The sequence below is a fragment of the Lathyrus oleraceus genome, chromosome 4, assembly GCF_024323335.1.
Source record: "Lathyrus oleraceus cultivar Zhongwan6 chromosome 4, CAAS_Psat_ZW6_1.0, whole genome shotgun sequence".
Taxonomy (NCBI): domain Eukaryota; kingdom Viridiplantae; phylum Streptophyta; class Magnoliopsida; order Fabales; family Fabaceae; genus Lathyrus; species Lathyrus oleraceus.
This window is the reverse complement of record NC_066582.1, coordinates 447,288,482-447,312,699: the sequence shown is the minus strand read 5'-3', so window position 1 is coordinate 447,312,699 and position 24,218 is coordinate 447,288,482. Positions and strand designations below refer to the sequence as shown.

Genomic DNA, 24,218 nt, shown 5'->3' with positions numbered 1-24,218 from the left:
CTATGATGATTTAACCGAAGGGTCTTTGCTAAGTGTATCCCCATATTCGCGGGACATGACCGTAATACCGTAATCGTAGGGTAACAAAGAGAGGTCCAAGATCACTTATTTAAAGGCAAAGTTTTACAATTAATTAGATAGCCGTAATCAATTAGGTAATTAGGGTGAATTTCCACATTAAAATCGATTAAACAATTAGGATGAATCTCCACATTAAAATCAACTAAATAATTAGGATGAATCTCCACATTAAAATCAATTAAGTAATTAGGATGAATCTCCACAAGGGTATCCCACAAATAAAGTGGAATACCTAGCAAGCTACTTGTTCCTGGGAAGATGTGAACCCTTACAACATTCAGCACACAGGTCAGAATACCAAATGGGAGTGCAATCGAGGATTACACCGCAAAGGAAAACACAGCAGTAGGAATGTCAGGCAAAATAACGCATGATTAACATAGAACAGATCAAATAAGCATAGAACAGAACACCCAAAATATTAGCGACTGTCACGTTCGCCTCTGCCTCGCCTAGCGAAGGCCTAGCGAATACTCGCTACATGCTCGCTTAGCGATGTGCTAGCGAGCGGCTGCGGGTTTTGAATTTCAGAACAGTATGACCTCAGCCTGCTGCACGCCTTATGGCATCCAATACACAAATTACATGGTTCAGCATTCACAATATTCAGGCACGCTTAAATTCACATGCAAAACCTCAAATATGTTTATGAATTCAATTATAATATCACATGCAGATTAAGAACGTAGAGCAGTAATAGTAATACAAACCTGTTGGCAATCGAATTGCAACCTTGAATTGGCAAGTCGGATTGAGTTGGGCGGAGATAGCCTTGGTGCAGATGAATTTCCTTCAGGGTTTCCTTTAGGGTTGCTCTGAACCCTCTGGGTTAGCCTCCAGGGTTTGCTGTGCCTTCTCTCTATCTCCCGTCTTCCTTTTTTTGTCCTCTCTCCTGACTGAAGCTCTGCTATTTATAATGCTCTTTTTGTGACCTAATGGGCTCAGAATGAAGCCCAGAGTTTTCTGATATCCGCAAGCTTCGCTAGGCGAGCGGTATAGCGAGGGGTTCGCTAGGCGAAGGATTTGCTCGCCTAGCGAGCAAGCCAGTTTGGGCCATTTTCTGGATTTGGCCATCTGTGTGCTGGGCCTTTGTTCTTTTGAGATCAATGCTTTGAAAAATAAGTTGGGGTGCCTTAAAAATTCCTTGTAGTATTAACGGGCAAATTTTGGGGTATGACAGCTGCCCCTGTTCAATATTCTTGAACCGAGAGAGTTAGAATGGTATGTACGCCATTCGTGGTCTGGAGGTGGAAGATTATTGAACATTAGAATGCCCCAAAAATTTGCACTTGTTAATCAGAAGTTATTCCTGATGGAGATGGACTTTAAAGATGCCATTCAGGAAGTTTGATGATGGAAGATCAGAATGGATCATACGCTGCTGGGGATGAAGGATCAGAATGGATCGTACGCTAGATCGTATCTGAGGATTTGAAAATCCAAATGGGTTGTACGTTAGACCGTATTGGAGCTGCAGAATGAGCCGTACGCTAGGTTGTATCTGAAGAAGAAAGTAGTCGCACGCTAGACTACACCCCGGAATGTACCTTACGCTAGGCAGCATCTGAGGATTTGAAGATCCAAATGGGTCGTACGCTAGACCGTCTTGGAGTTGCAGAATGAGCCGTACGCTAGGCTGTATCTGAAGAAGAAAGTAGTCGTACGCTAGACTACACCCCGGAATGTACCGTACGCTAGGCAGCATCTGAGGATTTGAAGATCCAAATGGGTCGTATGTTAGACCGTATTGGAGTTGCAGAATGAGCCGTACGCTAGGCTGTATCTGAAGAAGAAAGTAGTCGTACGCTAGACTACACCCCGGAATGTACCGTACGCTAGGCAGCATCTGAGGATTTGAAGATCCAAATGGGTCGTACGTTAGACCGTATTGGAGCTATTGCAGGTCAGAATGGATCGTACGTTAGATCGTATCTGAGTTGAAGGAGTCATATGTTGAGCTGGATCATAATGAACCGTGCGCTAGGCTATATCTGATGGTATTTGTATATGTTGTATTTGCAATGAATATGTGGGGTGGGCTTAGAGATGCCACCATTAGGAGGATGTCAGAACGTTTGTCAGAATGTTTGTCAGAATGGATATTCATCTGGATTCTATCTGAAAAATGTGTCTGAATCTTGGATGTGATCAGGAGGATAATTAACCTGAAAAATAAAGTTAGTTTCATGTAATGTCATGATGCATGAGATGTTTTATGCTTGCGAACATGGTATGCATGTGCATGTTATGAAATGATGTAATGTATAAGATGCGGAATGATGCATGAATGAATTATGTGTCTGAAATGTTTTGCCAGGGGAAAATAAATCCCCATATTCTGGTTGGAGATATTTGTATTGATGACCCTTTCTTAGCTGAGGATACTTGATTTCTGTCTGATGGTAAAAACATTCAACAAGCCTGGCTGGGGATAGAAGAGATGACCAGTCCGTCTGGTGATGCCGACCTCTTCTGGGAAATAGCTGTTTTTTTTTTGTTGGGGAATAGAATTAGCAACCGGATCCCTTGGAACGCATGATTAGACCTTCTCCTCAATCCTGAAGTCTTTTAGTAATTGCTATTGCTATTTTATGCATGTATTTTTGGTAAACATCAATCATGTTCAAATGCATATATTAATTCAAATTAAATCAATGGACGTTTATGCAGACAAAACAGAGAAAGTAAACAAAAGCATCTTTTTGGAAATAAAATTGTATTGATTTCGAAAGAGGGCCTATAAACAGGAAATTTGAGTACAAGGAGACAGAAATCTTAGTAAGAGGAAATTGTCAGGAAAATAAAGAGAAAGCTATGCAGAAAAAGTCCTATTGATTTTAATTCCACTACTGTCATTATGTCTTCAAGCATCTCATCACCTACTGTCGGATAGAAGTGATTGGCTTGTTCAGTCCCTTGAACTTGGGTGAAGCTGACAGAGAACGGGACATAGTCATACGCTTTAATCCCTAATTTTTGCCTGGACCGCCTTTTCAGGTTTTCAGTCCACCAGGATACCCTTTTTTGCCCAAGCCGCCTTTTCAGGTTTTCGACTTGCCGGGTGTACATTTTTATATGTTTATCCCTAATTTTTTCCCGAACCCTTTTGGTTTGTCGGGATGCCCTTACTTTTGCCTAGATACATCGACCTAGCGGGTCTCTTTTATGCGTAGTATTTTTTAACTATGTCCGCGTTCACAGGATGCGGGAAATCTTCGCCATCCATTGTAGCAAGCATCATGGCTCCACCAGAGAATACTTTCTTAACTACAAATGGCCCTTCGTATGTGGGAGTCCATTTGCCTCTGGGATCACCTTGTGGTAGAATGATACGCTTGATCACCAAGTTGCCAATTTGATACACCTGTCTCTTGACTCTTTTGTTAAATGCCTGGGTCATGCGCTTCTGATATATCTGCCCATGACAAACAGCTGCAAGTCTCTTCTCATCAATCAAATTTATTTGATCGAGTCGAGTTTGAATCCATTCATCTTCATCTAAGCCCGCCTCTTTCATGATTCTTAGAGAGGGAATCTGAATTTCCACTGGTAAAACGGCTTCCATTCCGTAGACTAAAGAGAACGGAGTTGCCCCTGTCGAAGTGCGCACTGAAGTGCGATAACCATGAAGAGCAAAGGGTAACATCTCATGCCAGTCTTTGTATGTTACTGTCATTTTTTGTATGATCTTCTTGATATTTTTATTAGCAGCCTCCACGGCGCCGTTCATCTTTGGCCGGTACGGAGAGGAGTTATGGTGTTTTATTTTGAACTGCGTGCAGAGTTCAGTAATCATCTTGTTGTTCAAATTAATACCATTGTCAGTGATAATTCTTTCAGGGATGCCATATCGACAAATAAGACTATTCTTGATGAACCGTGCCACCACATTCTTGGTAACAGAAGCAAATGAGGCTGCCTCTACCCACTTTGTAAAGTAATCAATAGCAACAAGAATGAAACGATGTCCATTAGAAGCAGTAGGTTTAATCTCCCCAATCATATCAATGCCCCACATTGCAAAGGGCCAAGGGGCTGTCAACACGTTTAAAGGAGCAGGAGGCACATGTACTTTATCCGCATAGATCTGGCACTTGTGACAGGTTCTGGAGTGATGGTGGCAATCAGTTTCCATGGTAGACCAATAATACCCCGATCTCAGAATCTTCTTGGCCATTGTATGTCCACTAGAATGGGTCCCGAAAATACCGTCATGCATGTCTTCCATAATCCTTTCTGCTTCCTTTCTATCCACACAGCGAAGCAGAGTCGAATCATGATTACGTTTGTATAATACTCCATTACTCAGAAAGAATTTAGCGGAGAACTTCCTCAGGAATTTTCTGTCATTGATGGATGCCCCTTCAGGGTATTCCTGAGCTTCTAAATATCTTTTTACTTCGTGGAACCAAGGTTTCTCCTGTACTCCCTCAGTATTAAGTTCATAACAATATGCTGGTTCATCTAATCGTTCAATAGTGATCCTGGGAGCTTCACTGTCCCATCTGACTCTGAACATAGATGACATGGTAGCCAATGCGTCTGCCAATTGATTCTCTTCTCGTGGAATATGTTCAAATGTAATCCCTTCAAAGTATGGGATTAACGTCATCACCCGCTCTCGATAAGGGATGAGATTCGGATGTTTAGTGTCCCATTCTCCTTTGATCTGACTGATTACTAAGGCTGAGTCTCCGTATACGCTTAAAAACTTGATTCTTAGGTCTATAGCAGCTCTGAGTCCCAGAATACAGGCTTCATACTCAGCCATGTTATTGGTACAATCAAAGCATAGTCTAGCAGTGAAAGGAGTATGGCAACCCTTGGGGGAAATGATTACAACACCAACACCATTGCCCAATGCATTAGAAGCTCCATCAAAAACCATAGTCCATCGGGATCCCAGTTCGGGTCCTTCATCCGGTCCAGGTTTTTCATCATCAGTAACAAGCATGACATCCTCATCTGGAAACTCAAAATTCATAGATTGGTAATCGTCCACCGCTTGATGAGCCAAATGATCAGCTAGCACGCTTCCTTTGATTGCTTTTTGGGTAGTATACTGGATATCATATTCTGTTAAAATCATCTGCCATCTTGCTATTCTCCCGGAGAGAGCAGGTTTCTCAAATATATATTTGATAGGATCCATCTTAGAAATCAATAAAGTGGTATGATTCAACATATACTGTCTTAGTCGGCGAGCAACCCAGGCCAAAGCACATCAAGTTTTCTCGAGCAGTGAGTATCTTGTTTCACAGTCGGTAAACTTTTTGCTAAGGTAGTATATGGCATGCTCTTTTCGACCAGACTCGTCATGTTGCCCCAACACACACCCCATTGAATTTTCTAACACGGTCAAATACATGATTAGAGGTTTTCCTTCAACTGGTGGTATCAGAATTGGAGGTTCCTGGAGATATTTCTTGATTTTGTCAAAAGCTTCTTGGCATTCATCATTCCATATCATCTCTTGATTTTTCCTCAGTAATTTGAAGATGGGTTTGCAGGTAGCGGTCAAATGGGAGATAAATCGGGCAATGTAATTCAACCGTCCCAAGAAACCTCTGACTTCTTTATCCGTACGAGGAACTGGCATTTCTTGAATAGCTCTCACCTTCGCCGGGTCAACCTCAATTCCTTTATCACTGACAATAAAGCCCAAGAGTTTACCGGATCTTACTCCAAAGGTGCATTTGTTCGGGTTCAATCTCAACTTGTATTTCTTCAACCTCTCAAACAGTTTGTATAAATGATCGAGATGTTCTTCTTCAATATGAGATCTGGCTATCATGTCATCCACATATACTTCTATCTCATGATGGATCATATCATGGAACAAAACTACCATAGCACGCTGGTATGTTGCTCCTGCATTCTTCAAACCGAATGGCATTACTTTGTAACAGAAAGTGCCCCATTGCGTCACAAACGTAGTTTTCTCCATGTCCTCAGGTGCCATTTTAATCTGGTTATAACCCGAGAATCCATCCATGAAGGAGAATACTTTGTGTTGAGCGGTGTTATCTACCAGAACATCGATGTGCGGGAGTGGAAAGTCATCTTTGGGACTTGCTTTATTCAAATCTCTGTAATCTACGCACATTCGCACCTTACCATCCTTCTTCGGCACTGGTACCACATTAGCAACCCATTGAGGATAAGAAGTAACGGCTAGAAAACCAGCATTGAATTGTTTCATAACTTCGGCTTTGATTTTCTCAGACATATCAGGACGCATGCGGCGAACCTTTTGCTTAACAGGACAACAATCTTCCTTCATTGGCAAACGATGCACTACTATATCAGTATCCAATCCGGGCATGTCTTCATAAGACCAAGCAAAAATCTCTACGTAGTCATGTAACATCTGGATCAATCTTCCTTTGATACTGTTTTCCAAGCCTGCTCCAATTTTGACTTCTTTCCTGTCTACTTCAGTACCCAGATTTACAATTTCAATTGATTCCTCATGCGACTGTATGGTCTTTTCTTCTTCCAGTAACAGTCTGGAAAGTTCACCAGGGACTTCACAATCTTCCTCACTTCCATCCTCGGCTTGGTAGATCGGGTTTTCAAAGTCATAATGAACAGTAGTAGAACTATTATCAACAGGATCCAGAGTGGGTATGGATCTGCAATTTATTACGTGAGTGTGTGTAAGAGAGCATAGCTTGTTTAAAAGATGACAGGAAAGATAAAGAGCGCAATATTTGAATGCAAAAAGGTCCATTGATTTATTGAATATGAATATGCTTATGAAATGACAAACCCTTAACAAATTAGCTATTGTGCCCCGGGCATAGACACAATGCTTTAAGAAGTTCAATTGTAAACATTAAAAAAAATTGCAACACTAAAATAGACAATAACAATTACTCCTGACTAAAGGAAATCGGGATAGTGTCTTCAGCCTTCCAATTATTGAGTCCGTCACCAATTGTTGGGTAGATCCAGCTATCCAGGTCGCAATCGCTGTCAGCATCCTCTACAACATTAATCTGGTCTTTGACTGTCTTTTCAGAGTTAAATCCCAGGCCAGATTTATCAGACTTGTACGGTACATCGATCAGTTGACCCCAGCCAGTACGACCACCATCTTCAACCACGGCTTGAGCATCTTTCAGAGAAATCATAGCAGGAGGAGCACGAACAACCTTGGGCACACGGGGAGTTGGCTTAAGGACAGACCTGGTCGGAGGAACCACTTCAAATGACTGAGAGGGAGTCTCAAAGAATTCACCATCCATCTCGATGTATCTGAAGGTATGCACACTACTGACCATATACTCTTCTTCTCCACACACAGTGACAATCTTACCCTCTATTGGATACCTCAGCTTTTGGTGGAGAGACGAAGCTACAGCACTTGCCCCATGAATCCAAGGGCGCCCCAGCAAGCAGGAATAGGCAGGACGAATGTTCATTACGTGAAAGATAGTGTTGAAAACCTGAGGTCCTATCTTGATAGGGAGAACCACTTCACCATGGACGACACTCTTAGCACCATCGTAAGCACGTACCACAACATCACTAGGTTTCAGTTCAATGCCTTTACAGTCAAGTTTATCGAGCACAGCTTTCGGCAGCACGTTCAACGAAGAGCCATTATCGATCAATACATGAGACAAAGTGATCCCTTTACACTCAATGGAGATATGCAGAGCTTTATTGTGATTCTTTCCTGCTGGTGTCAGGTCAGCATCAGAAAAGCCTAGGCCATTGTCGATAGCCAAGTGAGCAACATAATTTTCAAACTGATCGACAGATGTCTCCTGAGGTACATGAGCAGTCTTCAAGAATTTTATCAAGGCATGGGCATGAGATTCAGAAGATAACAACAAGGATAACATCGAGATCTTAGACGGGGTATGCCCCAACTGTTCTACCACATCAAAATCACTCTTGCGGATGATTTTCAGCATTTCTTCCATTTCCTGTTTGGCAGCAACTTCAGTAGTAACTTCGACCGATGTCTCTGACTGAGAAGGGTTGACTGCTGGTTCCTTTCCTCGAGTTTCAGGGGCGGGAGGTGAGATTTCTGGAGAGAAGATCCTTCTGCTTCGAGTAACTTTACTAGTCCCAACAATGTCATTAGGATTAGCAGAATTACCAACTTGCTTTACGCCATGGATGTAAACATCACCTCCATAATTCCACGGAATGGCTTTGCTTGAGGAATATGGTACTGGGCCAGGTCCAGTAATGATTAGGGGAGCTACCTTGGGCTCAGCGGTAATCTTCACAGGTACTCTGGGAGCAGTAATCTTCACTGGAACTTTGGACCTTGCAATCACAGATATTTCTTCAACAGTGTTTTCCACCTTAGGAATCCTTTCAAAGAGAATTGTACGATCATCTATCAGCCGTTGAATACCATTCCTCAATTTCAGGCAATCATTGGGTCGGAGTATACAGAGATCGCAATTTTCCGCACAACCTGGAAATAAACCAGCTTGCAATAAGTTCTTCTTGATGATCAGGAGAGAAGATGTTAAGTCTGCTACAGTAGTGATGTGGGAATTGTCATCGACAGCATTAATAGCCTTGTCATGATTAGGCATAGGTGAAGTGACGACATTAGGAGTCTCCGGAGGCTCAAATTCAATTTCCCCAGCGTCGATCATATCCTGAATCTTATTCTTCAACAACCAACAATCGTTTGTATCATGCCCGGGGCTATCGGAGTGATATGCACACCTGGCATTGGGATTATAACGAGGAGAAGTAGTGTTGACATTTGCAGGAGGACCTCTGAGAGTGATTAAATTTGCCTTAGCATACTTTGCAATGCTTGTGCTAAAGTCATATTGATCTTGGTAAACTGCCTTCTCGGCCTGTCCTGTCTATGCTGGAAGTTTTGAGCTGGCGGGGCTGCAATCGTAACTGCTCCAACGACATGGTCACTATTTTTCTTGTTATGACTCCTTTGACCGTACACCGCATTTGATTCATTCTTCCCCTGATAGGACTTTTTGCTGCTTGCAGAGGTAGCCGCCTGTATCTTTCCACTTCGAATGCCTCTCTCCACCCGTTCACCTGTCAATATAAGTTCAGTGAAACCCGATGAAGAACTTCCCAATAGATGGCTGTAGAATGGGCCAGTCAGTGTACCCATGAACATGTCTACTAATTCGCGATCAGTCATAGGGGGTTTGACTCTGCCAGCCAAATCTCTCCATTTTTGAGCGTATTCTTTGAAGCTTTCTTTAGAGCCCATAGTCATATTCTGCAACTGTAGCCGAGTAGGCGCTAGTTCAGAATTATACTGGTAGTGCTTGTAGAAAGCTGTCGCTAAATCAGTCCAGGTGCAAATGTTAGAGCTCTCGAGCTGATAATACCACTCTAACTGTGTGCCAGACAGACTCTCTTGGAAGAAATGGATCCATAGCTTCCTATCAGTGGTATGTGGATGAATCTTTCTCACGTAAGCTCTCAGATGCATCTGAGGACAAGACGCACCATCATACTTAGTGAAAACAGGGACCTTGAATTTGCGGGGAATGACCACATCAGATACCAGACCTAAGCTTTCGAAATCCAGACCGGGCGTCTTCTGGCCCTCCATAGCTATCATGCGTTCTTCCAGCAGTTTATACTTATCATCTTTTGGAGAGTACTGTTCATTTTCATAATCTTCATCGTCGTCCTCAGGGTTGAAGGGATCAGCATTCTCCTCTTCTGAATCATTTTCTGTCTCATCTTCTTTATCTTTCGGAATTCCGAATTTGACTCCTGGAGCCTGCCCTTTAAGCCTTCTTCCCGGGTTAATGTAACTCCCAACCTTCTTGTCCTTCTTCTTCTCGAGCAACAGAGCCTTCAGCTCCTCCTGTCCCTTGGATAAGCTCAAGATCATCTCCTGGAATTGAGCATTCTGAGCCTGGAGATCTTTGACAGTTTGTTCGAGAGCCATTTTTCTGTTTAAGAGGAAGACCGTGAGAATATGGTCCTTTAGAGTACCTGTTATGCAATGTTATGTTATGCTATGCAATGTATGAAATGTTTTCAAGGACTTTTGGAATTTAACTTTGCGTAAACTACCAAAAAGAGAGGAACTTTTATTACTAATTTCTTAATCGATGTCCATTACAAAAAATAATAATAAAAATACAACGAAAGCTTAAGTCTCCCAGGGGCGGCTTCTTTTTGGGCGAAGATACGCATTGAGTCTTCGTTCCTCATTAAGCTGGCTGGTGAGCTCTAGTACTTTCTTCCTTTATGCACCGAACTGAGCTTCGAAAGTATCCCTTTCCTCTCTCAACTGGGTCCAGGATCTCTTCAATTCCTCAACATCGGTAGGCATATCTGGATAAGGAATGATCTGAGGAGTACCTCCTTCAACCCCTGGTTCAACAATCAATGGTCCGACCGCGAGATATGGCATGAAAAGTTCGCGAGCTCTTTCGCGTACCCATCTGAGTTAAGGTTCCATAGGAATGGAGTTTTTCTGTCCTAAAGTACTTCTTTTCACCATGCCCCAAGCTCGTACAAACCTTTGACGGAGACTTTGAGAATCGTTGTCATAGTCAAACACAGTGCCTTGAATAATTACTTCATGTGGACCATCTCTTCGAGCATACCCAAATTGACGTAGGGCTAAAGCTGGGTTATAAGTAATACCTCCTCTTATCCCCAGGAGTGGTACGTTAGAGAATTCTCCACAACGGTCAATGATGATAACATTTTCTTTGAGATGAGGACACCAACGGATGTCTGAATGGGAGAGCGACATTATCCTTTGAGACCATTTCAAATTTTGATCATTCTTCAAGACTGATTGAGGGAGGTGCGAAATAAACCACCTAGACAACAAAGGTACGCAGCACATGAGAGTCCCTTGCCTTTTCATAGTACGAGTGTGAAGGGAATGCAAGATGTCTCCAAGCAAGGTAGGCACAGGGTTATGAGTGAGAAATATCTTAATAGCATTCATGTCTATGAATTGGTCTGGATTAGGGAATAGCACCAAACCATAGATTAGCAATGCTAGAACATCTTCAAAAGCATGGACATTCATAACTTTTAGGAATTCTCGGGCCTTATTTATTAGAAATTCGGCAAGTAAACCCTTAACTCCACTTCTTGTTACCCAATTAGTTTCAATGTCAGACTTTGTCATGTGTAAAGCTGCGGCAACTTCTTCAGACTTCGGAATCTTTTCTAAACCACTGAAAGGTGTTTGATCAAGAATAGGTATCCCAAGCAACTTGGAGAATTCTTCTAATGTGGGTACCAACTGATAATCTGGGAAGGTGAAGCAATGATGTTTAGGATCGAAGAACTGGGATAGAACTCTCATCATATCTTCTCTGAAACCAGTGGTAACCAAATTGAGGAGAGAACCATGTTTCTTGATGAACTGAGCATGATCGGGAAGTTCTGACACTAAATCCTTGAGTTGAGGAGAGATCGTTACAAGATTGATCCGGATGGTCTTCCTGGAAGCCATAACCTGTTTAACAGAGCAAAGCTAAATCCCTAAGTCCTTGAAATGGTTAGTATAATGCCATGATGTTATGATGTTATGATGTTATGTAAATAGCAAGCACAAGCAAGTCACACAACAATCATTCCTAGGTTTTAAGGCTTGCATGAGTTCCATAGGTAAGTACCCTCCCCACTGAAGTTTGGTTGGTTCAACCTGTCCTAGAATAGTAACCGGGTTCTAGAAGGATCTCAAATCATTGACCTTCCCTTAAGTCCACTTCAGTGCAACACCAAGCGGTTGACCAAAATTTCCTTAAAGTCCAATCTCAAAGAGTGTAGTATCGAGTATCAACCAACCCCAGTCGGAACCGAAGCCAGTTATCTCACTACTTTCTAATGGCTAGGATGAGTCAATTAGGGTTCTAAAGGTCTGGTTAATGCTTTGATGACACCACGCGAATGCCAAATTTTTCCTCAAGTAAACATGAGGAACATCAGGACATCCAAAGTGTCACATTAACCGTAGCCATCATTTTAACCATTCCAGTATACGCCGGATAGTCGCGATGATCTATTGCTACTTACCTAAGGTACACTAGATCCGGGTGTAGGATCTTTCACTCAAAAATTCCCTTAAAAGAAGGAACAATTTGAAAACATAAATGATTTTTTAAGGTGACCTCTCTTTGTAAATCCCCAGCAGAGTCGCCAGTTCTGTCATCCGGTGAACTGGACTTTTGTGTTTTTGCTTTAGAAAGCAAATGTCGCGGTTAGCAAGAGTCGCCACCGACTTTTCTTTTATCCAATAAGGAAAGGCGGAAAAGAACAGGAAAAACCTTAATTTAGATTTTGGGTTCGGGAGGTACATTATACAAAGGGAAGGTGTTAGCACCCTTTGTATCCATGGTTATCCATGGGCTCTTAATTACTTAATCACTTATGTTTTTCTTGTTTGAAAAAGTGTTTGAGAAATGTTTAGAAAATGTTTTGAAAAGGAGAATTTAACTTTGTAATGATTCTTGAATGAATGTATACAAAGTGGTTATCTCGTTTAGTTTTGAAAGTCGTTTAGAAAAATATAACCCGGCAATGATTCTAGTACGAATGTATACCAAGTGGTAATTTTCTAAAAGATGTTTTGAAAGGTGTGAGGTGTGAAAAGTATTTTAAGTTGTGAATAAGCAATTAAGAGTTATACCTACCCAAGGTCTTTATGGGCATTTCCTATCCTTATGAGGGTAAAACTGTCCTTACTATTGAGAAGTAAGTAGTTTTATCCTTTGGATGTAAAAGGGTCATCGTAGGGTCATCGATTGGTCATTGAAGGCAACAGTTGTGAGGATACATTAGCATTCGAAGGGACCATCATCATTTAACCGTAGGCTACACCGAAGGGTCATCGAGGGACAAAGGCAACATTCGAGGGACTATGATGATTTAACCGAAGGGTCTTTGCTAAGTGTATCCCCATATTCGCGGGACATGACCGTAATACCGTAATCGTAGGGTAACAAAGAGAGGTCCAAGATCACTTATTTAAAGACAAAGTTTTACAATTAATTAGATAACCGTAATCAATTAGGTAATTAGGGTGAATTTCCACATTAAAATCGATTAAACAATTAGGATGAATCTCCACATTAAAATCAACTAAATAATTAGGATGAATCTCCACATTAAAATCAATTAAGTAATTAGGATGAATCTCCACAAGGGTATCCCACAAATAAAGTGGAATACCTAGCAAGCTACTTGTTCCTGGGAAGATGTGAACCCTTACAACATTCAACACACAGGTCAGAATACCAAATGGGAGTGCAATCGAGGATTACACCGCAAAGGAAAACACAGCAGTAGGAATGTCAGGCAAAATAACACATGATTAACATAGAACAGATCAAATAAGCATAGAACAGAACACCCAAAATATTAGCGACTGTCACATTCGCCTCTGCCTCGCCTAGCGAAGGCCTAGCGAATACTCGCTACATGCTCGCTTAGCGATGTGCTAGCGAGCGGTTGCGGGTTTTGAATTTCAGAACAGTATGACCTCAGCCTGCTGCACGCCTTATGGCATCCAATACACAAATTACATGGTTCAACATTCACAATATTCAGGCACGCTTAAATTCACATGCAAAACCTCAAATATGTTTATGAATTCAATTATAATATCACATGCAGATTAAGAACGTAGAGCAGTAATAGTAATACAAACCTGTTGGCAATTGAATTGCAACCTTGAATTGGCAAGTCGGATTGAGTTGGGCGGAGATAGCCTTGGTGCAGATGAATTTCCTTCAGGGTTTCCTTTAGGGTTGCTCTGAACCCTCTGGGTTAGCCTCCAGGGTTTGCTGTGCCTTCTCTCTATCTCCCGTCTTCCTTTTTTTGTCCTCTCTCCTGACTGAAGCTCTGCTATTTATAATGCTCTTTTTGTGACCTAATGGGCTCAGAATGAAGCCCAGAGTTTTCTGATATCCGCAAGCTTCGCTAGGCGAGCGGTATAGCGAGGGGTTCGCTAGGCGAAGGATTTGCTCGCCTAGCGAGCAAGCCAGTTTGGGCCATTTTCTGGATTTGGCCATCTGTGTGCTGGGCCTTTGTTCTTTTGAGATCAATGCTTTGAAAAATAAGTCGGGGTGCCTTAAAAATGCCTTGTAGTATTAACGGGCAAATTTTGGGGTATGACAATTACGAATAAGTATTTGGCCTCATCATCCTAATCCTAATTGTGTTTTAAATTATGATCGTCTATATACTTCCTATGTTTATTTTGTTTTTGCTCTGAGCCTACAAGTGAAGTTATGACTGATCACAATTGGCGTCAAAGAGTAGTGGAAGAAAATGTTTTATTGCATTCAAATAACACTTGAGACATTGTTACTATACCTTCCGACAAAACTACATTGGGATGTCAATGGGTTTATACAGTGAATTTTTTTTGACACTATCATGCTTATTTGATATTAGATATTTGTGATTAAAATTTTATTACGTTGAAATGTGATAGAAAATAGAATAAAAATTTAAAAAAATATTACAAAAACAAAAATAATAATTTAGATAAAAAAATATTATAAATAAAAAAAAATTATATATACGTTATCCCCTCCAATGTCAGGGGATATCGGTTTATCCCATATAATATTTTTTTTAAATCCCTCTTTGTAATGTTTTGATTTTTTTGTGTGGCCCCTTTAGTGAACTGGTAACATCAGAATCTTCCTAGTCATTTACTTCGTATGTCATTTGATTTTCTTAAATCCATATATATATATATATATATATATATATATATATATATATATATATATATATATATATATATATATATATATATATATATATATATATATATATATATATATATATATATATATTTTAATTTTTTTTTAAAATTTTTTAAGTATAGTAGTTGTTAATTATTTTTTGAAGTGCATGAATGTTGCTGTTTATTTATTTTAAATTTAAATGTATTTGTATATTTTATTTTAAAGTTATATTTTTAAATTAATTTTTAACATTTATTTTAAATTTATACTTTTAAATTAATTTATACATTTTCTTAATCACTGTTTTTTTAGATAATTGCCTTTATTTATTTTCTTTCAATATTGTGTATGCATTTTCTAATATTCGTTGTCAACATCATTTATTTTCTTAATAACTTTTTTACTTTGTATAATTACCTTTATTTTAATCTTGTTACAAATTTTCTGTCAATATTATTTTCGCAGGTACTATTGTATGGACATATGGAGAGACAAGCAGAAGAAATAAAGAAAGGGATAGATTTGGAATGATGGATGCTCAGGTTAAAGCCTTTCTAGATGCAACAGGAGGTCTTTGGAAAACACAAAAACTTGTCGACAAACTTGCTGAAATCTTCGTTAGCATCGGCTTTTAAGATGGTTGATAAGATGATGGATCATCATGAGGGGGAATCATACACATTTGATCAAACATCCATTTAAAGGTCAACTACACACTCAAACAAGTGAGAGAGACACCACATATTCACCATAAATCTTAAGGTAATAGGTGTATGGATTCTCTTACTTATAGAGTGTTCAACCTCCACTTTTCTAATCAATGTAGGACTTAGAACTCACACTTGTTTCTCAACACAACTCGTACTTGTTTCTTAATAATCTCTCCCTCTTACTTATAGAGTGTTCAACCTCCACTATGTCCCCCAAGCGAAATTTATTTTATCTACATGCTTGTACTTCTGTTCAGAGACATTTTTATCTAAAATTTATTTTATCCACATGCTTGTACTTCTGTTGAGAGACACTTTTATCTCGTCACAACACTTCAACGAAACACGACGCATGACCATCATATGTCAGGAATACTTTTGACACAAGGAGTCGGTCCTTTACTCGAACCATAGTCTCTGATACCAGAGATGAGTGATCATTTGGGGAAATGATACACATTTGGTCAAACACTTATTTATAGGTCAAAGACTCAGCCAACCAAGTGAGAGATACACCACATATTCATCAAAAACCTTAAGATGATAGGTGTGTGAGTCATCTTACTTATAAAGTGTTTAACCTCCAATTTTCTAAGGAATGTGGGACTTAGAACTCACACTTATTTCTCAATACAACTCATACTTGTTTCTCAACACAAGAGACTACAACGTAAGAAGAGCCCTTTACTCCAATATATTATATAATGATTATGTGATGGAAATTCACTCACATTATCTGAGATAACATATATTTGTAAATCAAATTAATAATGATTTAAACAAACACATTAAATAATTTAAACCAAAATTAATAATGGTTTAAACCAAAATTCGCTCACATTTAGATGTTAATAATTTAGATAAAAAAATAATATAGTTCAATAATGGTTTAAATTGTTGCTAAAAGTAAAAATTAAATCATTAGCAGCACTGTAAATCGATAGCAAATAAATTATATTAAGAAATTGTAAATCAAATTATGACGGTTTGAACCTTCAGGATTTCATACTCACAAGGGTTTGAAAATGTCACAACAAGCATTGAAAACAAAATTCAAGCTGAAATTCACGACGGATTGTAACCGTCGCAACTTGCAATTTAAATCAGTTGCATACCCGTCGCAATTTAGAACGACGGTTAGAGTGACAATTTTAGCAATCGTCGTAGTAAAGCCTGACGACACACATTTTTGTGACAGAATCACAATCGTCACGACTTGTCATTTGAGGCGGTTCAAACTGCCGTAGTCTTCCAAAAGTAACTGTCGCAACTTGCTAATTTTCTTGTAGTGATTGGTGATTTCCTATTCATAATTAAATTAAATGAAGCTTTAAGAAGAAATCTTGCAATATTAATTTGTGGTGACATATATAGAGATAATTTAGAAACATCCTTGAGAGCTTTCTTATATAAGATGATAATTTGCACCTCCTTTCGAGTTGAATTGCATGGAATCATGCTTGCTATCGCATATTCTAACAAGATGAATTGAAGAAATCTTTGTGTTGAAACTGACTCAATGTTGGTCATTCATGCATTTTCTAATGTAAATATTGTCCTTTGACATCTTTTAATTAAATGGAAGAATACTTTACGCTATATATTCCTTTAGATTCAAGATATCTCACATTTTTAGACAGAGAAAGACTTGTGCAGATAGATTAACTAATACATGTTTTTTTGTTGATTATGACACTTGATGAAATTTACTTTCTAATTTGTGATTTTTGAAAGTTTTTTTAGGGATAGGTTGAAAATGTCCAACTATCATTTTTTTTATAGTTGTTTGATGAGTTAAGTTTTATGTCTCCATCCTTTTTGTTTTTTTCTTTTATAAATAATAATTTGTCTTTATTAAAAAAAATATAAATAACATAATTTAAATATACTGTAAATTAGTTCTTTTAACTAACTTACCCAGGAGGACTGAAATCATGCCATAGTCCAACGACATAAAAGAGAGTCATGTCACACATAACCATACTAAATAGAATCATATAAATTACAAAAATTGAAACAAAGAAAGACATGCCTAGGATTTTGAAAAGCTTGAGTCTGTTTTTGGTAAAATAATATTCCCCATATCTCACAGTGAGTTATTCAATTGACTATTTTACACAGATTAAAAAAGGAATAAACGAAAGAGAGAGAATGATATTTTTTATTAAAGTACCATTTATTAAATATTGAGAATGGTAAAAATAATATTAATTAGAGGGTATAATTGAAAAAGGTGCATTGAAAATTGAAATGGATCATTCATTTGGGACACATTTTTATTTAAAATAGGTCACTTGTTGTGGGACGGAGGGAATAGTTTTCACAATGTTAATATTCTACCTAAATTCTAACGTCTAAAATAGTATTTATAGGGAAATGAAATTAGATAACTACATATTGTGTGGACCCATGTTTGTGGTCGTAATTCTTTGAGTTGCGATGTTTTTGGGCATTGGCACGCCAAAGATTGTCAGACACTTGCTAGTTTTAGCCTATTAATGTTATTGGCATCACTTGAATTTTGATTTTCATGTGTCAACTTTGCCTCTTCTTTGACGATTTTTTGCTTCTAAACTTATACAAAAACTCGCTAGATGATTTATCGATCATTATTATTGGAACACTTGAAATGATGAAAACTTTGAGTGAGGATTTAGACGAAGTTAATAGCATTAAGTTGACAATAAATGAGCACAATTATGAGCTAGTGTGTTTGTTAGTGAATTTGAAAAGGTTCATTAAAGTCCCACATAGGAGAGAGAACACACTTTAGTAATGTTTATATATTCCAAGTTGACAAATTTGATTGGGCCCCAAGGGATACCCAATTTTGTGGTTGGGTGAGAATGCACTACCATGAAACATAACACACGCTCGCCCGTCGCTGCCACCGTCCAACTGACTCGGTTCGATTCCGTTCGGGCTTGAGGTTGGGCTTTGATCCAATATCTTTTTTGGTACCCGAAATGATGAAAAATGATTTAATATTATTATTTAATATTAATTAATTTATTAATCGTATGAAATGTAAATTAATTAATTATTATTAATTAATAATGTTGTGTTGTAACTCAATTACAAATTAATTAATTATTAATTAACTAACTAACGGTAAACCTGATTATTGACCAAAACCTCCACGTTTTTCCTTGCCGATTTAGTCTCCTTGCTTCCTTGCTGACCAAGTGAATAACAACTAGTCTTGATTGGGCCGATTCCACTCTCTCCCAATTTTCCTCCCACAATTTTTTCTCTATTCGAGTCAGATCCTTGGCTATAAATAGCTACCTTCCCATCACTTGCAACTCACTCTAGAATTAAGCATTCTTAATTCTCTCTTCTCTCTTTCGACTTTGCTTTTTCTTAAATTTTATTTTCTGTTTTGAGTGGCTGCTTGCACCATCTGCAACTGGTTTGTCCAGACATTACGAGTGGTTTCACACAATTATCGAGTGATTCAACACCATCAGAAGGTGTATTTCTATAACGATAACGTTTCGTACAAGTAGTGATTGTATAATTGAACGAGGTTGTTTTATCTTGGAGGTGGCGCGATAGTTAGACTACTTTGCATAATTTTGGACAGTGTCACGAAACGTCTTAAAGAGAGCGACCTAGTCCGCGACTCGACCCGATAATTTCTTCTATGGATGATTTTCAAAACCATGAAACAAAAATTTTAAGACGTTTCAAAAAACTGTCATGGCTATTGAAGAAATTATTGGCAATACTATGGTTGTTGTCTCTGACAAACCATTCAAGTTTGAGGGTCTTCAGTTTAAAGGTTGGCAAGATAAAATGAAAAATTTCCCAACCTTAAAGAACTTTGCCAACGTTCTAACTGAAGAAATTCTCGTTGCTCCTTCTAGATCAACCGAACAAACTAAATGGTAAGAACTTTATGGATTCAGATGGAAATAATAAAATTGTTGAATTTACTGTGAGTGATTTACAACTCAGGAAAGAAATCTCCATATGGCATGAGAATATCTCTGCAAAAATCATATTTTGAACGGTCTTGTTGATGATCTGTATGATTATTGCAGCAACTGCAAGACTGCTAAACAAGTATGGGAAGCTCTGTAAAAGAAGTATGATACCTTGGAAGTTGGAACAAAGAAGTATGATGTAAGTCGCTACTTAAAGTATCAGATGGTAGATGAAAGGTCCGTGAAAGCACAATGCCACGAACTTAGAGAAAATGTCCCTTGACGTACAATTTCAAATTTCTGTTATCATTGACAAACTCCCCCCTGATTGGAAAGATTTCAAAAACTTGCTTCGGCATAAAATAAAAGAGTTTTCAATCGAGAGTCTGATCATTCACCTCTGGATTGAAGAGGAAGCTCAGAGAAAATATCAGAAAGATGAAGTCTTAGTTATTTCTAACAACAAAAAGAAATTTGGTGCAGTTCTGAAGCCTACGGGAAAACCATTAAAGAATCAGAATCACAATGTTGTGAACCAAATTAAGAATGAGAATCCCTCTAGGGCCCTATGTGCTCCGATTACTAGGCATCAACCACCACCTCAAATAAATGATGCTTCGGTTTTCACTTGTTTTAATTATGGAAAATTGGGTCATATGGTTAAGATATGTAAGAGCATACCTAAACATGTTGTTGGCTCTAATGCACAAGTTAAATTGACAAATGAGCAATTCATTGATATGATCACCGAAATCAACATGGTTGGTAGAAATGATGGTTGGTGGATAGACAATGGAGCCTATCGTCATGTCTGTTATGATATATGTTCATGACATACACGGATGTTGAAGATAAGAAAGTGTTGTTGGAGATGCTCACACCAATAATGTTGTTGGAATTCGAGATGTTGAGTTGAATTTCACGTTAGGAAAAACTTTAATCTTGAAGGACGTCATGCATATTCCTGAAATTAGGAAGAATCTTTTTTCTGGTTTTCTTTTAAATAAGGAAGGGTTTAGTCAATCTATTGGGGAAGATTTGTACACCATCACTAAGAATGGTATTTTTTTGGGGAAAGGGCACGCCACTGATGGCATGTTTAAGTTGAGTGTTGATTTGAATAAAATTTCTCCTTCTATTTACTCTTTGTGTGATTTTAATATTTGACAAGCCAGACTTTGCCACGTTAATAAACAAATTATTTTTAATTTAAGCAACTTAGGCCTAATCCTGAAATTGAATGTCAATGATTTATAAAAATGTGAATATTGTAGTCAAGCTAAAATAACTAAGACTTCACATGAATCAGTAATTAAAGAATCTGATCCCCTAGATCTTATGCACTATAATACATATGAATTAGATGGATCTTTAACTAGAAATAGAAAACGCTATTTTATCACTTTAATTGATGATTGTTATTAATATACTTATGTATACTTAACAAAGAATAAAAGTGAACCGCTTGACATGTTTAAGATGTATGTGAAAGAGATTGAAAATCAATTTAGTAAGAAGATTAAGAGACTTCGTAGTGATAGGGGAATTGAGTACAATTCTGGGTTATTTAATGAATTTTATAAACAACATGAAATTGTACATGAAACGACTGCATCATACTCTCCTAAAATGAATGGTAAACTAGAAAGAAAGAATAAAACTCTTATTGAACTTTTTATTGCAATTATGTTAAATTTTGGTGTTGCACCTCACTAGTGGGGGAAATTTTGTTAACTATTTTTTATGTCCTGAATCGAGTTGCCAAGTCAAATGTAATATCTATCCTTATGAAATATTAAAGCAAATACAACCAAACTTTCCTTATATAAGAACTTGGGGGTTGTCTGTCATATGTCAGAATTTCGGATCCGAAGCGAGTTAAACTCGCTAGTAGAGCCTATGAATGTGTATTCATTGCGTATGCAGCAAACAATAAGGGATATAAATGTTATGACCTAAATTCTAAAGTGATAACCGAATCGGATTATGTTGAATTCTATGAAGACAAATATTCCTTTCAAATCGAGATATAGTGGGGCATGGAATTGAATCACATTCATGTGATAAGAAGCATTGAAAGCAACAACGAAGTAGAAACAGAACTTCGAAGAAGTAAAAGCGTACGAGTAGCTAAAGACTATGGGCCCAATTATACGCACTATGCAGTAGAGGAAGATCCATCAAATTTTCAAGAAGCCTTATCATCTATGGATGCAGATTAATGGCAATAAGCTATTAAGAATGCGATGGATTCTCTAGAATTTAACATGACCTGACACTTAGTAGACTTGCCTCCTGGTTGCAAACCAATCGGTTGTTGATCGGGAAAATAGCAAGTGTACTATTTTGTCTTTTATAGTAATAATGGGGGAATTCCCCGAATGTCGATCTCAAGGACTGCAAGTTAATATTGAGTTTAAATTATCATTCAATTAAACAAAAAGTATTAATTTGGTTTTTAGGAGTAAAAATGTAATAATAAAAGTAAAGGTAAAGAAGGATGAAAATAAGGGTTTATAAAGAAAAAGGAACAATGCCAGGGAAGGTGTATATTTATCCCTGTAACAACTCTGAGTCACTATTGCATCAATAAATATCAATTACTACCAGTTCTTAAGGGTATTTTCTCCCAAGTCCTTGGTGAGAAAACCTTTAATCAATCTACCCTAATTTCCATGTCCATAGCCAATTAGGGTGAAGTTAAGCTGTATAATATCAAGAATACTCTGGTTCATACTTGGTATCCCTAGTCCTAGGTGATATATACTGTAGAGTAACCTTATGAAAACCTTATCAATGGCGGTCCAGCCTAATTGATAACCACAAATCAATCTCGATTGGTCCTAAAGAGAAAGCAATAAACCCATCAAAAGGTTACCGTAAAAATAATATTATAAATGCAAATGTAAACTCAAATTCGTTCCAATTCTAAATCAGGGACACCCCCTAGCATTGGGGGGTTTAGCTACTCATATTATTTAAAACAAATTCAAGATAAAATTACACATTACAAGTAATTGGATGACTTTGATCTTCAATCGCTCCCACTCATGAACACCTTCAGCTCTTCGAATGCCTTGATCTCTATAATCCTTGATTGCTTCACAATACTGTGTTTTGCCGTATTCCAAGATGATTTTTCCTTTGGCAGAAGACCCTCTTTTATAGTGAAAATTCCCAGCAGCAGTTGGACAGGTCCAAAAATATCTCTAAGAAGCTCGACGAACAAAAGCCCGAGAAAAACTGAATTTTTGGGCTTGGGCTGACATGGCCCGTGTCAGCTGACACTGTTGGGGATGATGCCTGACACGGCCCGTGTCAGCTGACACGGGTGGCAGTGTCAGGCTACTGTTTTCTTCAACATGTCCTCCCTTGCCTGACACGGCCCATGTCAGGTGACACGGGTGGCCGTGTCAGGCCTCCTGTACCGGCGTTTTCTGCTCCTTTGCTTGCCGGAATCTTGCACTGTCTCGTTTTGAGTTCTCTGGTTCTTCTACCTGGACTTGTTGGACAAAAACACAGCTATCCCACGCATAAAATCACGAAATAAAAAGTAAAACATAACAATGATTAAAATTGCTTAACTAAAATGACGGAAGTAAAACTAACTCGAAACGTATCATAAATGCTTGCACAGTGTGTCAAAAGCCTCTGTTTCGAGTCAGATCAGTAACGAAAACTCAATGCAAATGGTGACTGATCACAACCCCAAACTTAGCTCATTGCTTGTCCCAAGTAATGTTTTAGACACATTGTCACTCCCCAGAATTCTTTATGTTTTCCACCACTGCTGAGATCATTCGCTAACGTCTTCCCTTTTCCTTCCACAAGTCCTACTTTTCTTTGTAATTCTTTCTTCGCACTTCCACTTTAAAGCACCGTTTCACCTGTCAGTTTACATCACATTCTCACCATTTCTCTCGGGGTAAACTGTTTACACTCATAATTCAAAGTATGCAATATCACTCACAAGTTTGAATAGTCTCTCTTTTCTTATCACCTACACACAACACACACACTTTTGAGGTCTTTCGGGTTGTAACTTGGCTTGGGTTAGGGTATGGATCATTAAAAAAAAGGAAAACAAGTGGCTTTTGGTTCAGAGTCGATGTTACATCCTGTGTTTGTTTCTTTTATTTCCTCGGTTTTCTTTTCTTATTATTTTTTTCTTCACCGAATGCCCTTTTCTGTGCTTCTTTTTGAATCTTCGAGTTATCATTTTTCTCTTTTTATTTTTCTTTCTTTCTCTCGATTCATCAATTTTTTATTTTTCTTTTGTTCTTGCATTCTCTTCGGCTTTGGGAGCTTTTGGGGTTTTTACCCCAAACTTAGCTTTTCAACACAGTTTAAATGTATTATCATGACTCTGAACAGGGTGAGGAAGTGTTTTTGGCCAAGGGGTACATTTATGGGGTTTAAACAAACAAATGGGTATAGGCTCAAATGGGGTTAACGAGGGATATAATTATTCGGGATGGCTAGAAAGGCTCGGGGTTAATTTAAAACAACGTGCCTCAGTGTGTATATCATGCAGTGACAGTCCCAGAGAGTCTACGCAAATTTAGAGTGATAAAGACAAACCTGAATGTCGCTCATGATGATCAATGTGTTTGGCTTTTTATGACTCACTTTGTTTGGTTCAGCTTTGACAGGATCCACAGTACTCATTAGTTTGGTGCGATTTCTTCCTTACTTCGGAATGTACAAGATACTCATGTCGGTTAAGCTGTATACGTTGCGTCCGATCTTTACTTTCAACAGTGTCAACTTCCTGGGGAGATCCTTCACAACAAGCCATGGTG

General features: G+C 38.4%; 1 protein-coding gene across 1 annotated transcript; it reads left to right on the top strand.

Moving 5' to 3' along the window:
• Positions 1-19,688: 19,688 nt before the first annotated feature.
• Positions 19,689-21,132, top strand: LOC127137913 (uncharacterized). The gene is made up of 2 exons (XM_051064320.1): positions 19,689-20,225; positions 20,866-21,132. Exons 1-2 carry the CDS (start codon positions 19,689-19,691, stop codon positions 21,130-21,132), a joined length of 804 nt encoding a protein of 267 aa, XP_050920277.1.
• The last annotated feature ends 3,086 nt before the right edge of the window (positions 21,133-24,218 follow it).

Bases quoted from the DNA above. Each gene is read 5' to 3' on its own strand.
- LOC127137913 (XM_051064320.1), top strand. From the start codon at position 19,689: ATGTCCCTTGACGTACAATTTCAAATTTCTGTTATCATTGACAAACTC. The intron at 20,226-20,865 runs GTCTGTTATGAT...TACTTAACAAAG, and splicing joins ACAATGGAGCCTATCGTCAT to AATAAAAGTGAACCGCTTGA.